This window comes from Pseudopipra pipra, chromosome 12 (assembly GCF_036250125.1).
Source record: "Pseudopipra pipra isolate bDixPip1 chromosome 12, bDixPip1.hap1, whole genome shotgun sequence".
In the NCBI taxonomy this organism is placed as follows: Eukaryota; Metazoa; Chordata; class Aves; order Passeriformes; family Pipridae; genus Pseudopipra; species Pseudopipra pipra.
The window spans coordinates 5,007,355-5,023,771 of record NC_087560.1 but is presented as its reverse complement, the minus strand read 5'-3'; the positions used below and the strand labels follow the sequence as shown (position 1 = coordinate 5,023,771).

At 44.3% G+C, this 16,417-nt stretch overlaps 1 protein-coding gene across 12 annotated transcripts in view; it reads left to right on the top strand.

The window, feature by feature from the left end:
• The window catches only part of NEO1 (neogenin 1), a 169,824-nt gene that overhangs the window by 75,336 nt on the left and 78,071 nt on the right, over positions 1-16,417 (top strand). For all 12 annotated transcript variants that reach the window (XM_064668564.1, XM_064668563.1, XM_064668559.1 and 9 more), the window contains exon 5: positions 3,233-3,369. In XM_064668564.1, coding sequence (XP_064524634.1) covers positions 3,233-3,369 — 137 coding nt within the window. The remainder of the gene's footprint in view (positions 1-3,232; positions 3,370-16,417) is intronic.

Here is a 16,417-nt window from a genome sequence, read left to right as displayed (position 1 = left end):
CTCTGTGCTGTACCTTGATTTATACCTTCACAAGGACACTTCTGTGGGGGGAAAGTACAAATGCAGGTGCCACAAATTCTTTCAAAAGCTGCAGCAGGTGAGATGGTGCACCTGAAATTAAACCATTGGAAGGGCTCGAGCTGCAACACTTTAACAAGGCTGTTGAAGTGGAGCAAACTCTGCAGTGGGTTGGGGCTCTTCAGTTCAGCAAAACTTCAGGTCATTGAAAAACCCCTGCAGCAAATGGGGTTGTGCAGGTGATAATCCCCCCCAGCGAGGAGGTGGCACAGCTGAGGTCTCGTGTGCCACGTTCATTTTATGCTGCTGCCGCCTCTACTTGTGTGATCACATCCATATTCCAGGTTTTTTTTTCTTCAGTGCTTCCCAGGAATGTGTGATATTTTAATTATTACACAATTACCGTTTGCAGGGCTCTCAGAGTGATTGGGACGAAGTGAATTACACTCGCCCAGCTCAGGAAAGGTTAAACATAGCAGAGTAATTATGGAGATTTTTCTGGTAGTAGATTCCACAAAATAATCTAATTTACTGTCTAATTTTATCTGCTGTACTTTACCAAGACAGCAAATAGATTATAAGATGTTTTGGGAATAGTAATTTAAAAGAGGGGGGGAAAAAGCCCAAACCTGAGGGTATAACTGGCAGTTTGACTACAGTAAATTAATAAAGGCTTACTGTATTTTGTGATAATGAAACACAAAAAGCCTGTGAGTGAGGCATCCAGAGCAGCTCAGTAATTGTGTATTAGGGGTATGTGAGTGAGGGATGTATGGAATGCATGTGAAAGGCTGGAATTTGATTTTCCTCTTCCCTGACATCTGAATGATCAATCTTTGTTGTTTTTAATGACACTTCAAATTATGTTATCACTTTTATATTAGGCTGATTCTTTGTCTCCAGTGCCTGAAATCTGATTTCTTCACTCTTTTGTGGAAATGCTTCATTGTCCTTACAAAATTAAGATGTTTTTACTTTATTGCAAAGGCAGTTTTCATTTAAGCCCAGGATTTTTCCACAGCTAATGCACACACACAGGGAATCACCAAGGAGTTTGTTTTCTCCCATTGAATTTGTAATGGATCATGTGTTGGTAGATTGGGCTCAACTCTGGGTTTTCTTGAGGAAAATAATCCCAGAGAATATAAACATGGCACAGCATAGTGATGGCTGAGCACTGTATAACCCTGTTCCTTGCCAAAAGGAGAATCCATGGAAACACCACCGGGTCACAAGTGGTTTGTGACAAACTTTTCTTCTGACAAACTTTTGTTGCCTAAGTGGCAACACCACTAATTTTTAATAGTTTTAGCAATGTCTTAACTGCTGGTTCATAACCACAGCAGTCTGGTGCCTCACCATGGAGATGTTACTTTTCCAGAGGCTGGCAGTGGGAGAAGGAGCAGCCTAAGGCCCAGGTAGCTTTGGGATGGGTAACAGTGGTGGATATCCTGAAAAAGGCACTGATATCCTCAGAATCCTGTTATCCATGAGGTTATTCCAATAGCCTTTTACCATTCCTTTGGGACTTGACAGGCTCAGCTCCCTCCCTGCCTGTGTCCTGGCTGTCCCTGGCACATCCAGCACATGTCCCTGTTGGCTTCAGTTCTCCCAGGTTTCATCCCAGCCCTCAGCACCTTCTTTGCTACTCACATTAATTTGCCAAAACGGACGAACAAATAATCAAAGCAGGTGTTTTCCATGATAAAAGAAGGTAGAAAACTTCCTGTGTGGATGTGTCAAGGCCCAGGCTTGTCTCACTCCTGTGTTTTTCTTTAGGCCTGGTTTTAGTGCAGCCTCACCATGTCTGTTCCCACACACAGAAGCCTCAGTGACATTCTCAGCACCTGGGAAGCTCTTCATATGTTTTTTAAACTCATATCTTCACTCAAATTCCCTACACTTCTTCCAAACCAACCCTTTTGTGGTCCTCCTGTTACTCATGGGAGTGGGATGGCTTTCCTTATGGAATACCTGAATAGGGACATCTCTGGATGCTTTTAACACTGGTTCCTGTCACTTAATTCCAGTAATGGTTTTGTTTGCTCTGCTTTTAAATGCATTGAATCAGGCATTTGATCAGCAGTTATGGAAGTATCATAAATCAATATTTATGTGGTGATTAGTGAGAGGAGCCAAAATCTTTGTGTCCCAACAATTTCCTTTTCCAAGCAGGTGAGGATTGGTCCTACCAACATAATTCTAGGAATTTCAACGAGGTTGGTTTTTGCACGTTGGCCACTCTCTGTAGGGACCAAAATTAATTGTGATAGTGTATTTTTAGTTCCTATTTTGGCAGAATTCAATCCCTTCCTGCCCACAAGCTGTGGCTCAAGGATGCCAGGCAGGGGGCCCCAGGTAGGCTCTTCCAACTGGAATTAAGAAAGGTTCTGGGTCAGCATCCAGGCACGATTTGTGTCTTGGCTTGGGGTCTTTTGGCATTTTGCTCTTGGCATTTTACTGTGGAAACTTGGAGTGTTGAAGGATCTTGGAAGGCTTGAACAAATCTGTGGTGTGGTGTAAAGGGCAGTGATGGCTGGATGTGGCTGGAAGCTGAGGGTGCTGCACTGAGATCAAATGCCACATTTATCTCCTACATTTAGCATCAAAAGCAGATGCTTATAAGGATTGAATAAGAAACTCTTCCCCCCCTTCACAAGTCAGAGGGGGAAGTTCTGTACAGACACTTTGTCACCTGATGAATTTGTATTTTGAATTGTTTTTTTTAACCTGTATCTTTTCTGCAATATTTCATCTTGCAGAAATGCAATATTTCATCTTACAGAAATGGCTTTTCTTTTCACAAAAATTCAATTACTATACGTTGTCTAATGTGCATTACTGTTCCTTGTGCTGTAAAGTCTGTCATCTTATATTCACTCAGCTTTCAGCAATAAGTCATTCCAGCTGCATCTGCAAAATGCATTTTTTTTAATGATGTGGTTACGACACTTCATTTTTCTCCAGTCCTGGTCGCTCTTGACTAAATACCTCAGCTCACATTTAATTAAGAACAACGGAAGCCGCAAGTGCAAAAGAGATGAGCTGCTCTTGTGGAATTGATGGGGTTGAACTTCATTGGAAACGTGAAGCCGAGGTTGGAACTTGACGGTGTAATTAAAAATGCTGTCTGTGATGTGGCTTTGTGTACCTGGCACCCAGGAGTGCCCCGTGCAGGGGGTGTCCGTGAGTCACGTGTGTGTCTGTGTCCCAGGTCCGGGCGGTTCCAGCTGCTGGCCGGGGGCTCCCTGGAGATCCGGGACGTGGCCGAGGGCGACGCTGGGACCTTCACCTGCATCGCCGAGAGCGGCAACGACACCGCGGCGGCCCAGGCAGAGCTCACGGTGCAAGGTAGGGCAGAGACCTCGCTGCCAGGGACAGCACTTCTCCTGGAGACTTCCCACAGGAGTCCTGGGCTCTGTTACAGACCCTGCTTTACCTGGGTAAAACCCCTGGCAGGGTTTGGTGCCCCATGAAAAAATAAACAAAACCCAACCCACGATGAGGAACCGCCCTCCAGTCCTGTTGTAAATGTTGGTGTGTTACTCTGATTTGTTATTCAGACTGCTTACAGTTCCATAAATAGTCAAATATTGTATAACACAATTTGAGCATGGTTCAAAGCTGCTCTATATGCTTATATAATACCAAATGCCACGCACTTATTTAAAGGAGGACAAAGGCCACAGCGTGGCTGATCACATCTGGAAGCTGACCTGTAGTACCACAATGTAGGTTGTCTTTGGAAAGGACATATGTAATGTATTTTTGATAATCCTTAAATATACTGTTGTTTTCAAGGAGCTTGACAGAAGATAAAAGCTGAGATATTTAGTAATGTGCTGGTTTATTGTGTGTATAACTGTTCTGCTTACTTTTGCAAGCTGTTCTTACCAGAAACAGCACTGAAATATTGATAATGCTGTCTTTAAAACATCTTACTTTAAAAAAAAAAAATAAAGCAGACTTGGTAAGCAAAGAAAGTAGACTTGGTAAGGGATGGGGAAAAATACAGATGGAAGTTTGCCTTCTTGGCCTTTCTTACATTCTGTGAGGAAATTATTTTTATTAACTGGATTTTAATAAGGGTTTAAAATTCTTCAGGTGGAGTTTCATGGCATGCACAAGGGGTTCGTGTGTGCAGGGTCCTTGTAAGAGTTTAACTGACTTGTTTTACCAGGACTCTGGTGCTACAGCGTTGCTCTGAGGGGATAAATTGAATCACTGAACAACCATGAATAAAGGCTTACATGTAGATAAAACCTCTGGGACCAAAAAGAAAGCCAGCAAATTCTGGTCATGCAGAAAAACCCCCACGTTTTCTTACCTTGTATCTTGGCCAAAAAATAAGGATTTGGTGCTCTTAGAAGTACTCACATGCTTGAGGCTTAAGAGCACTTGCTGATGGTTTCACACCCCACCTTGGGCTGGGTTTAATTCAGTTCCAGCCTCTATATTTTACAGAATTGGCTTTGTGTTTTATGGGCAGTGGCAGCAATTAATAACATTAATGATACGATGCAATTAAGCAAGTCATGGATAAGAGTGAGATTATAGCCTCAGTGTAGGACATCCAGACAGGTCACTGGGGGATGAAAGTGAGCTGGAGAGAGCTCTTTTGCTCCTTATCTGAGCTAATGTAAAGGATTTCCTCAGTTGGTTGTAAAGATTGAGAATATGTTCTGCCAGTTCTTCTGTGCTGAGTTTTTTGTTCTGGCACTAGAAAGAAAATCCTTTCATGCTTAAGTGTTATAATATATTAAAGATGTTACAGAATGCATTTTAGATAGTGGCATTTCTGATTTTACTTCTCAGTTGTAATCTTAATTCTCCTTTCCTTTGAGAGGTCACTGTGGGGAGTAATTGTATTTCTGCATTACTGTACTTTGGTGAAGGGTTGAATGGCTTGAGTAGCTGTTATCTGATCACTGTATCATTTCCTTCTGGACTAGAGAAATTGTCATCTCTTATACCTAATAACAGCATGATTTTACTTAATTTAAGCTCCTTCTGCCATTCTTGGAAATTAGTCTGACAGAATTTCAGAGAAGAAATCCATTTTTTGGGTACTAATTCCCTTGTCTCTCCTATTTTTCTGCCTCTCTCCTTGAAGCCCCTGGGTTTTTTGTTGGGAGATTTCAGCAGCACATTTGGGGCTGTGCCAAGGCAGGCAATCCATTCTCCCTTCTGTGAACATTTCAGAGGGACTCTGTGCTGAGGGCTGGGGAAGGTGCCATTGCTTGGCAGCGTTGGGGCAGTGAAAGTGAAAAGAAGGTCCTGGGGTGTCTCTTCCCTGAGATTTCCCAGCAGTGCCAGGGACAGATTGACTGAATTTTCCAGCCTGAAACAACTTGCTTTATCCAATTGTAAGGTTAAATTGTGCCAGAGTAAAAGGAATGCTCATTAAAGGTTACTGTGCTCCAAGAGCAGCTTTTCTCTGTCCTTTAGCAAGGATGTAAAACCCTGGAAGGCAACACATGTCTCTGGTGTGGTCCCAACAAGCTGCCTTGGGCTGGCTGCTGGAATACTCATTCTTCCATGGCAGTGAGGATGGAATTCCTGACCATCCCTAAAGGGTGGGGTACCCTCGGGGGTGTCACATGAGGCCTGTGCTGTGCTCAGCTGGCAGGAAATACCTGTGTTTTACTGGGGTCCATGGGAGATGGCTGCAGAAAGCTTATTGCCAGCTGCATCCAGGTGTGTAAAGTCATCACCCTGGGAGTTCATGGGGTTTTTCTGTTAAATTTGGCACCATTTTCAATGTGGATAAATGGTACCTTGAACTAATGCAGTTAGATCCTGTTGGTTTCACTTAAAGATGCCATGTATTTCACACTGTCATCTGTTGAACCCCTGGGTCATAAATGAAAGGTGTGAGAGGAGCCCTCTATTGCCCTAATGTTGGGGTTTAAAAATTTGATTTGATTTAATTTCCCTACACACAGCAACAGAAGGACTGAATCAGAAAAATGACTTTAACTAGGAAGGAGTACTGGACTAGAAAAGCACTAAAGGGTCCAGGAGAGGACTGTACCAATTTGTGTCCTCAGTCTCTTTATCTACCCTGTGGAGCTGGGAGGTGGAGTTAAGAGAATTCCCTTCACTTTGGAGGGAAGTTTTGGCTGCCCCATCCCTGGAAGTGTTCAAGGCCAGGTTGGAGCAACCTGGTCTAGTGGAAGATGTCCCTGCCCGTGGCAGGGGAGGGGACAAGATGGGCTTTAAGGTCCCTCCAAGCCAAACCATTGTAGGATTCAGTGATTGGAGGTTTCATGGACCCGTTGGTTACACACCCAGTCTTTGTGCATTTGAGGAGTGGTTTGATATGGAAGAGAACATGGGACATTGTGGGGGAAGACCTGGAGCTGAGAGAGTCTCCCCCTAAAGCTGAACATTGCTGGATCCCACATTTGAGACAGTCTGTAGGGCCAAATCTCAAACAATAAACTCTGTGTGCACTTTTGTACCTGCTCACTTTTCCTTGGGTGCCAAAAGCCAATGTCACCCCAGTCCCAGACCAGGCCAGGGCAGCACTGCTCCTGTGGGGGAGGCAGGAATTGGGTGTCTGCAGTGACATCTCTCCTGGCTGTTGACAGAGCTCTTCCCTCGCCGCCCGTGCTGGGGACCAGGTTTGTTTACAACACGTGCCATGAGTTGAGAGCACTGGGAAAATGTGTTTTGCTGTCCCCAGCCGTGAAAGAATCCACAGCATTTCCCTTAGATAAGGGTGGACAGTGATGACAGAGGAGCTGGGGAAACAGGTCGTCGCTGGGTTTAATCTGCCCAGCCCGAAAGCGGTGGCGGGGCCGCGCCGGAGCGGCAGTGAAATGTGGGAAGGTTGTGAGTTCACGTTTCATCTGGGAAATATTTCAAATTGATGGCCATGCCCAGTGCCCTGGGGATTGCTGCAAATGCTGGGCTGGAGTCAGGTCACAGCATGGGCTTCCTGCCCCTGCCTTGGTGCTGGGGGGGGGGGATCATGAGTTTTCTCTCCCTCTGTTGAAATATTTACTGCAGTTAATAATGAAGCAGAAAATAATAAACCAAAAACATTTCCATTTTCGTTCCCCTTATTAAATTGATATGGCAGGTCTGAAGTCTAGAAAATAAATGAATCCCTGTGTTTGTGGGGGAGGAGGCAGAGCTGCTCTTTATTGTTGTTGTCCATGTAATTCCCTTTCAGTGAGTTTTTGGAGTAGCACAAAGTCAGCTTTTGCTGTCTAGGACAGCATTCAGTGTCTGATAGTGTATCTTAAATGACTCGCTGTGTTAATGTAACTACAATTAAAAACAGAAAAAGAAAACCTTAATTTTGGGTATCTATAGTGGTAAATCAGAGGTTGCATGTGGCAATAGGCTGATCACTGCCTTGTCTGTGCTGCAAGAGCAAATTGTATGGGGAAAAGCAAATGCAGAAGAAGTGCTTTGATAGAATTATCAGGGTTTTGCTTTGAAAAGAAATAATGGAAATATTTTCAGTAGAGCTGAAAAGGCTGTTGCTAATGGCAAAGCTTTATTCTAGCAAAAAATACCTTAATTGCAGTGTTGGTCATAAAATGAAATCAAAAGAGCTGCAGAAGGAAGAGCCTCAATGTGGAGAATCTTGGACTTGTTTTCCAGTGTTCTCTGTGGCAGCTGCTTTGGTAAAAGCTGGTGCCATCCTGCTCCAGAAACTGTAGCATTAAATCCTGCAGCAGCAGAGCAATATGTCTGGGTAACTCTTATTTTTGCATTAAGCTTTTGTTATTATTGGAAACAATTCCAGGGAAGAAATTTGAACCATCACCGAAAATTGCCCAAACCTTTCTCATACTTTCTCAATGAGCTTCATCGATTTCTGGCTCTAATTAAGCTCAGAGCTGTATCTTGATAAGAGGCTGCAGCCCAATTAGAGATTCAGGAGATGCTGCTCTAAACCTGAGGCTGCCAAAGGCTCCTACAGGGGACAGAGTGTTGTCCTTGCTGGTTATCCCAGAACTGCTCTGCCTGGGGAAGCTGTTGGAAGAGAAAAGAACACCTTGGCTTTGTATGAGTTATTTCTTACCCTTGAAAATGTAGTGAGACTTCTATTAATGATCTTTTTCTGTAGTGATATGAAACAAAAGCAGTCTGGTGAGGGGAAGCTGAACTCACAGTCAGTTTGACCACCTTTGCACTTCAATGTGTTGTCCAAAAAGACTTTCAAACAGCCCTTGCTGCTGCTCTTAAGTGTAGTTTAATGTTTATGGGGTTGTATAGTTTGCTTGTGAAGCCAATTAAATATGTATACAGATAGTTTCTGAGGAATTTCTGCCTCTGTCCCATTTGTATTCAAGGATGATGTTGCCAGTGAAAAGGTCACAAACACCTATTCAGAGACACACATGGGGTAGGAGGGAGATGGCAGCATTATTTTAAAGCTACATCACTTCTTCAGGTTTACCTGGACACCAAAAGAGCCCATCTACAGGGCATGTGTAGTTTTTTAATACTAAATGTAAACATCCATAAAAATAAAATGTTCTTTGCACGATGCAAAAATCACACTTGTGTGTTCAAAGACTGTGGGATCTGATTTCTGTTGCCCATAGGACTTGGGCTCAGCAGAACCTCTCAGTTCCTGCTCAGTGGCTAAATCTTCTTCTGTAGTTGAACGGTTGTAAATTTTTTTTTTGGTCTGTCTTGATTTTTTCAAAGACCAGGAGAAACATTTATCCAGTTCTTGCCATATTTCAGAACCACAGGACAGTAAAACTTGGTGAAGAGAGCTTGCCACAGTTCTTCATAGGAGCACAAAAAATTGTTTAATTGTATTTCTGAAACTCATGAATGAGCTGTGCTGGAATCTGAGGGAGGATTCATTCCCTGGTAGCAGTGCAAGTGTTTAACATTCAGTGGTGGTGTCAGGGAGCACTGAAAGCTGTTGTGGGAGAAGCTCAGGGAGCCTTGCCAAGCCCTGATCTCTGCTGTGCTGCCGTGTCCAAGGGGGAAAAACACTGGGAAGCCCAGGGCTGGGATGGTTTTCCCACCTTTCCTGGGGTCAGGGTTGAGCAGAGACAGCTGCTGTTGGTGCCTTGTGCTGTGCATGTGATCACAGTGTAATTCCTGTGGCCAAGGATGATCCATGGAAGCTGGTGGTGAGGACAGGGGTGATGTGTGACCCGTGTATGGACCATCCCCTGGTCCGTGGGGTGTGGAGGCCCCAGACTGGGCACCCATTGGAACAACAGCTGTTTCTGGTTTAAACTGGGCTCCAGAGGGATGAGTGAGGGATGTCCAGCTCTCCAGGCATATCCAACCCTGGCAGGTTGGGGTGAGGAACTGGAAATGGGTGTACCTGCTCCGGAGGTGCTGGCATGGGATGTGTCCCCCTGGCATCGATCCCGCTCTTTGATCACCCCTGACTGGGAATGTCACGGTCCTGCTGCATCCAGACCCAGCAGCACGTGCTCTTCCCACAGCCAGGACTTCCTGCTGGCTGGCAGGAAGGACCAGGGATGTGGCAGGTCTGGGCTTGGACTCCATCCCAGAGCTGTGTGGAGCGACCCCGCAGTGGTCTGGGGATGGTGATTGTGTGTCAGGAGAGCCCTGTTGTTTTAGAGAAGTGTCTTTTCTGAGTATTTGACAACCATGAATCGTGAGGTGCTTTTCCATAAAACATCTGTAATTCCCTGGACAGTCGGATTATATTTGGGAAAGCTTTCTTTGTGTTACAGAGGTGCTGCATAGTTTTCAAAGAGTTTTTTGTGGTGCTGAAAAAACAGTTGCAAAACAGCCCAAAATGAGTAGGGGTTATTACTTGGAGGACAGATCCTTTGGGCTGAGGGTCCATAATGGAATTGCATGTGGGCTGGGAGGTAATGTCTCCAGAACTGCCAGGAAGATGACGCACACTCGGAATTCAAAAAGAACCCCTTTGTGAGATATATATATAAAAAATACCATCAAGAAAGACAAAACCAAATTATCAGTAACCCATACAATTCGCACAAATGGTTTTCCTTGTAAATGTTCTTGAGTAATCCTTGGGGATAATGAAAACGTTCCTAAATTAAGCAGCAGTGTCTTAAATATCTGCAGCGTCGAAAGTGATATTGAACGGAGGGAATTGTAAAAGCTGGGCTCTCTCTCGGCTAGAATTTCTAATAAATTAAGATCATATTAACAGGGGTTTCAACCAGCTGCTGCTTTGGGGAAAGAAGTACTTTTTTCCCCAAAAATGGCTTTTAAAACAATAGGCTGAGGTTGCCGTCGGTGCCTTTGGCCCAGACAGGCAGTGACAGGGAAGGCAAGGTTTTGCCCAGGTTTCATATTTAGACGTGTCTGTCTGGTCTCCAAACTGAAAATGGACTTTTTATTTAGGAACAGGCCATACCCAGCACAGGATTTACTACTTTTGAAGCCAATGCCTGAAAGAAGAAAGGTGAGCCCAGCTGGCTCATGGTTCCAAGCGCTCTTGGATACTTGGAAAGATTCAAAGATACAGTAGATCTCAACTAGGCTATAGGGTTTTTGGTATTGGTTTTATTCCCTGTCAAAAAGAGATGACAGAATTTCAATTGCAAACTAAAAGCTGAAAGATTCAGTAGTAATTTTTAAGTTGCACATGCCAAAGACTTCCAAGAAATGTGAATGTGTGAAAGAAGCAGCTCATTAAAATGCCTTCTTTCCTCTAAGTGAGAGCTCTTTTTATAGGAGTTGTGCCCTAAATGGCAAGTATTTTTCTCTGTGTATCAGGGTCATCCTTCCATTTTAGTTGGTTGACTCAAACTCTTACGTTGAATTTTTGAATTCATGGGGTTTAATTTTTTTTTGATCCATTTCAACAGAAACTTTTGCGCTGTTTTCTCACCACTAAATTTCGTGATGAAAACTGAGGGTGATGTTAAAGTGGAACTGCTGAAGAACACCAGGCATTCCATAAATCCATCCAGAGAGAGCCCGGACCATAAAGTGAACATACACTTTCTTTCAAGTTAAATTTTTATGATCATTAAGCTGACTCTCATCCCACCAGATGATTGATTTCTCTAATGGGAGCCAGATTATTGCTGTTACTGGATGTCTCATTATACAAACTCTGGTCCCTGGCAGGGAAGTTTATCCCAAAGTTACAGAGATGAAACAATCCAGTAATTTGTGGGAAGGGGGCGGGTTGTTATCTGTGGTGGCTTATTCCCTCTGCAGTCTTGCAGTTAATTAGTTTGTCTTCGTGAGGAGAATAATGTGAAAGAAAATCACTGTGGAGTTTTGATTCCTGGAGTAAACAGGGTTTTGTTGGTTGTGGTGTCAGTGGGAGTTGCACACCCTGTTCTGTAGGAGGTGGGGAGGCCTTTGGGGCAGGTGTGAGCTGCGGAATAAAGTTGTTTTATGCTCCTCAGTGACACTTTGAGGTGCCCTTTTCTGAGGGCTGCTGTAAGGAGACCTGTAAGGAAGTGGGAACAGGATCTGTGATGCTGGATAGAAGGAATCCAGGCTCACAGCAGGCTAGTTAATGGTTAATAAATGGCAAAAGGGTATTTTTATACTATTCTTCTAAGCAGTCCTGATTTCTGGCAGCTCTGCTGCTCTTGTTTATTTTCAAGTGCTGACTCAAAGATTTCTTCTGTGATCTCCCTTTTTCACATTCTTAGGAGCTTAAGTATAGTCTCAGTGTAACGTTAAACAAAGCATTTTACAAGTGAGGCTATAAATTGCTTTCCCGTAGGGTAACTCCAAGCACCCTTGTGCTCTGGAAGTGACATTCCCCAGGTTATGTGCCTCTGACTTCCATCAGATGGGTTTAGTTTCACTAAAGTACTTTGTCCTGTGAATACAATTGGAATAAAAGGATTTTTGCTGTTCATCAGAAGTTACAATACTTGAAAGGGCCACTGGAACCTCCCCCCATCCCTGGTGAGCTAATACATGGAATGTAGGCTGGGTAAGGATTTCTCTTTAGGAAGGAGTGTAAGTGTATTGCCTGCAATGGTTGTAGCCGTGCAAGTTGCAAAACCTTCCCCAAAAGTGCTTCTAATCAGTCAAGGCCCGGATCTGTAAACACAAGGAGCAGTTCCCTTGGGCAGGACAGTGTATTTTTTCCATGGGGGTGTTGCAGAGTGGAGTTGGACTTGAAGGAGATGTGAGTTTTAGCAGCCTTTGGAAACAGTTGTGCTTCGTGCTCCTTAATTCATCCGGCTCAAGAGTGTTTTGGAACTCTGGCTTCAAATTACTGTTCTTTGTTTATCCTGATGGAATATCCTTTCTGAAAGACTCAGGGAACAACAGGCCAGTGTCACCTCAGTGCCCAGCAAGGTCATGGAGCAGATCCCTCTGGGAACTGCACCGAGGCTCATGGAGAGTAAGGAGGTGATTGGTGACAGATTCACTGGGGGCAAATCGTGCCTGACAAATTTGGTGGCCCTTCTACAATGAGGTTACAGTGTAGGTGGGTAAGAGAAGAGCAGCTGATGTCATCTACCTTGTGCAAAGCATCTGACACTGTCTCACGTGGCATCCTTGTCTCTAAACTGGAGAGACATGGAACTGTGGGATGGACCACTGGGTGGATGGTCACACCCAGAGCTGTGGTCAGTCCTTCCCTGGGAGGGTGGGGAGGCCCTGGCACAGGCTGCCCAGAGAAGCTGTGCCTGCCCCATCCCTGGAGGTGTCCATGGCCAGGGCTCTGAGGGATTGGAGCTGGGTGGAATTTGAGGTCCCTTCCACCCATCCCATTCCGTGGTGCTGTGACAGGGATGCTGCTGCTGATGTTTGCCAGCCCACAGGGGGGTTTGGGAAGCTGAGGGAGGCTTTGTGCACGGTGAAGAGCCAAAGAGGCTGGAAGAACAATTTAAAATATGCCAGTTTTCTGTACTGAAAATCTCTTTTGAGGTGAGTTTATAGCAGCTCATAGTTCAGGGAGTTGAGTCAGTGCTGTGGAACACACATTTCACTAAATTCTAATGATTTATATAAGCTCTGTGTGATGCTTTAGGGAGAATTTTTAAAATATAATTTTGCCATTCCTTTCTCCTTTGGGCAAATAATTTTTCTCCAGCTTTCCCAGTACATGTATAATTAATAACTTTGTTTACTGACAATGTCAACAATAACATAGCTCTGATTTATAGTGTTTATCTTTTGCCTGTATGCTTCCTGTGGCACACAGTGAAATGCCACAGAAGAATCCATGTCTTAAGGAGGTGGTTCTAGTGAGAGGATAATAGAAAAATAAGAGTTCATGACCACTGTCCTGTTATATTCTTTTTTTGCTGCAGAACAAAACATAAGGCTCAAATCATTGTGCTTCAGATAATTACTTGAAGCTTTGTTTTGGACAGCTCTGCAGGAATTTGCATGGAGTGGGAAGGGAGAAGAACCACTGGAGGGTTTGTGGAGCTGGGAAGGAGGTTTTGTGGCATAAGCTGGGGCTTGTGGGGCTGGAGGAGCTGCGGTGCCGCTGTCCTTGGCACCGAGTGATTCCCTTCCAGTCACATCCTTAATCTGCACTTGCATGGTTCTCGCTCTGCTAATTTGCTTAAACGATCATTAGTGTGATTAACCATTATAGGAGTGATTTCAGAGTTGCTAATCTCCCTGCTCCTGCCTTTGATTACAGCTGGAATAGTGCAGGCAACAACTGGCAGGATTACACTGAGAACTGAGGATTTCAACAATTAACCTCTTCACTTGTGTAAAATTTTGCTGATTGTAAGCAAGAGCAGGAGCTCCCAAGGAATAAAGCTTTGCTGGAGCCTCTCAGTGCTCTCCATGGACTGTTGTGACTGTCAGCAAAGCTCTGCATCATCATATCAGTCACAGACATGTCAGATCAGGAGTTGGAGAACTTGGAATACTGTGGTTTCAAATCTTAAGCTGGTTCTCTTGCAAAACTTGAACTCGGTTTCCTTAGTTTCACATGGGATTATAAATTTTGGTAGTTGTTTTCTAAGTAAAAGAGAAATTTCTTTAAAGTGCAGAAGAATATCAAGTGTAGTATTTGAATTCTGGATGTGGTGCTTGGCAGCCTGGTGTAGTGATGGGCCTGGCAGTGCTGGGTTGGACTTGGTGATCTCAGAGGTCATTTCAGTTACTCACCAGCTTTTCTCTAGGGAGGCTCTGGGGGTTGTTTCTGGTCACTATTTGATTTACTCATTTGCAGTGTGACTCCTGGAGACTCTTACACCTTCCTAATCTATTACCTGTTCCTAGTTTGTGTTTTAAATGTGTGGATGCTCTGCAGTCTGCTTCTGTTTGCCAGGAAGAATTATTTTGTTGAATATTACAAAATTCAAAAATTTCCTTGGATTTGAGATATACTCCTTATCTGTAATACCTGCCTTGATTTATCTTCCTTGAGGAAACCCAAACTTACTGGATTTTATTGAAGAAAAAAGGACATGACTGGGGGGTGTGCTTTTCTGAATTCCTGTTCTGAATCCCTGCTCTGTGACTGGAAGCAGTGACTTGTGTGCTGGGTTGTGTTTTAAGATAAGCAAAGACAGTAAAGGCAAAAGAAGCTGGCAAATTTATACCTGTGCAGGGTGGTGAGAAACATCCCCAGACTCCAACTTCAGTACTTCTGGAAAGCTGAGAGATGAATTAGAGGATTTTTGTGCAACTAATTGTACAGTTTATAAAGATCGCCCCAGGTTTATTTTGTATATTTATGTATTTAAGTGGTTAGAATCCATTTTTTAAATTAGAAAGGGCAATCAGAATATATTTTGGTACAGCACGGTGGTGTGGTGTTTCTTTTCAGCCATAGAGAAGTAGAAATATAATTCCAAATACACCCAGCAGTAACTCAACTCCTGTTTAAATTTGTAACTTTGGATCTTTGGGCACAGTGAAGTGTTTTTTAAGGTTCACCATACCATGCTCTGGTGAGTGGCATCTCTGCCATGGCAGGGGGTTGGAACTACATGAACTTTAAAGTGCCCAAACCATTCCATGATTCCAGCTGAAATGGTGCAGAGTCCAAGCTGTGGAAGGGTCTGTTCCCTGCAGCCCCTGGCTGTGCCTCAGGAGGGTCTGTACTGCAGTGCCCCTTGCTGAGCTCTGCCAGGGCTCTCCCCTGGTGCCAACCTGCCCCAGCTGACGCTTCCCTCAGGATCTCAGTGTTCCAGCTCCCACTGAAGGTGCTGCTGCTGTGGGAGCAGGAGAGGAGCATCCCACGGGATGGATGGACAGGGACAGAGCTCTGGGCCCGGGGCTGCCGTCAGGGCTGGAGGGTGGCTGAGCATTCCCAGTCCTGCTCAGTGCTCTCCCTCAGCCACAGGGTGTGACATGGTCAGGGCATGTGAGGGGTGAAAGGTTCTGTGTTGCCAGTCCCTCCTGGCAGTGTCCAAGGGCACAGACCTGGGAGGAGTGAACTAAAGGGCAGGAATACTTGTAGTTTCCCCTGCGTTATCTCATTCTCCAGCCATTTGCAGATTGGGGGTTTTCTGAGCAGTTTCTCCATTGTTTATCAATCCACCATGGATTTCTTTCCTGTTAATCCATCTCCTGCTCCCATCCCCCCCATAAACATCTTGTATTCAGCTCATCCCTTTTTCTTTATTTTGAACCAGTCTGTTAATTTATTTAGTTTTCTTTTCCCAGCTTGCGTGGGAAAGGCTGAGCCAGCCTGTCCTTATTCCCCCACTACACCAGGACATGTTTTTATGGGCCTTTATTGGATCCTTTTAGTTATTTCTTCCCAAACAGCAAAGTCTTGTTTGCTTGTTCCTTACAGGGAAGCTGTTCTTGAAGTGGATTGTAATTAAGGTTATTTTGGGGATTTGTAAATTAGAAGGGACTTTGATGTGAAGATAGGCCTGCATTCACTGAGCTGGAAATGAAAGCAGTTGGATAAATGGGAATTGATGTGTAAAGGCAGCCACAGAATTTGTGTCCTTACAAGACAAAGAAATGGAAAAGCATTAACCCTCTGTATTTTTTTTTAACTTGATCAGAAAAAAGGTAATTTTTTAGTGCCAGGATGTGCCTGGTTCCTGTGAGTTGAACGTTCACACCGTGCCCTGGTGAACATGAGAGAGGCTGAGTTGATCCCATCAATTATTTTTGCTGTTCTCAGATCTAGTCTGGTTTTTCCCCAAGTGAGCTGAGGTCATCTGTATTCCATGAACAAATGGTATAAGATTTGAAATTATCTTAAAATCTGTGTCCTTTGTGGCCTCTGGCTGCTCCTCAGCCCACAGCTCTGCCCTGCTGTGAGGCTGCACAGGGAACCAGGCCAAGCTGAGGAAATGTCAGGGCTTGCTGTCTTTAATTTGTCACTTCCTCCTTCCCCTTGCTATGGGATAAAGTTAGGAGATTCCTAAAATACATGTTCTCCTGCTGTTTCTCCCCAGGATCCTACTGCCTTGTGCAGTGCTCAAACTTCAGAGCACTACTTGATTGAGCAAATACCCAATATTTGATTTTTTTTTTCCTTATTCAG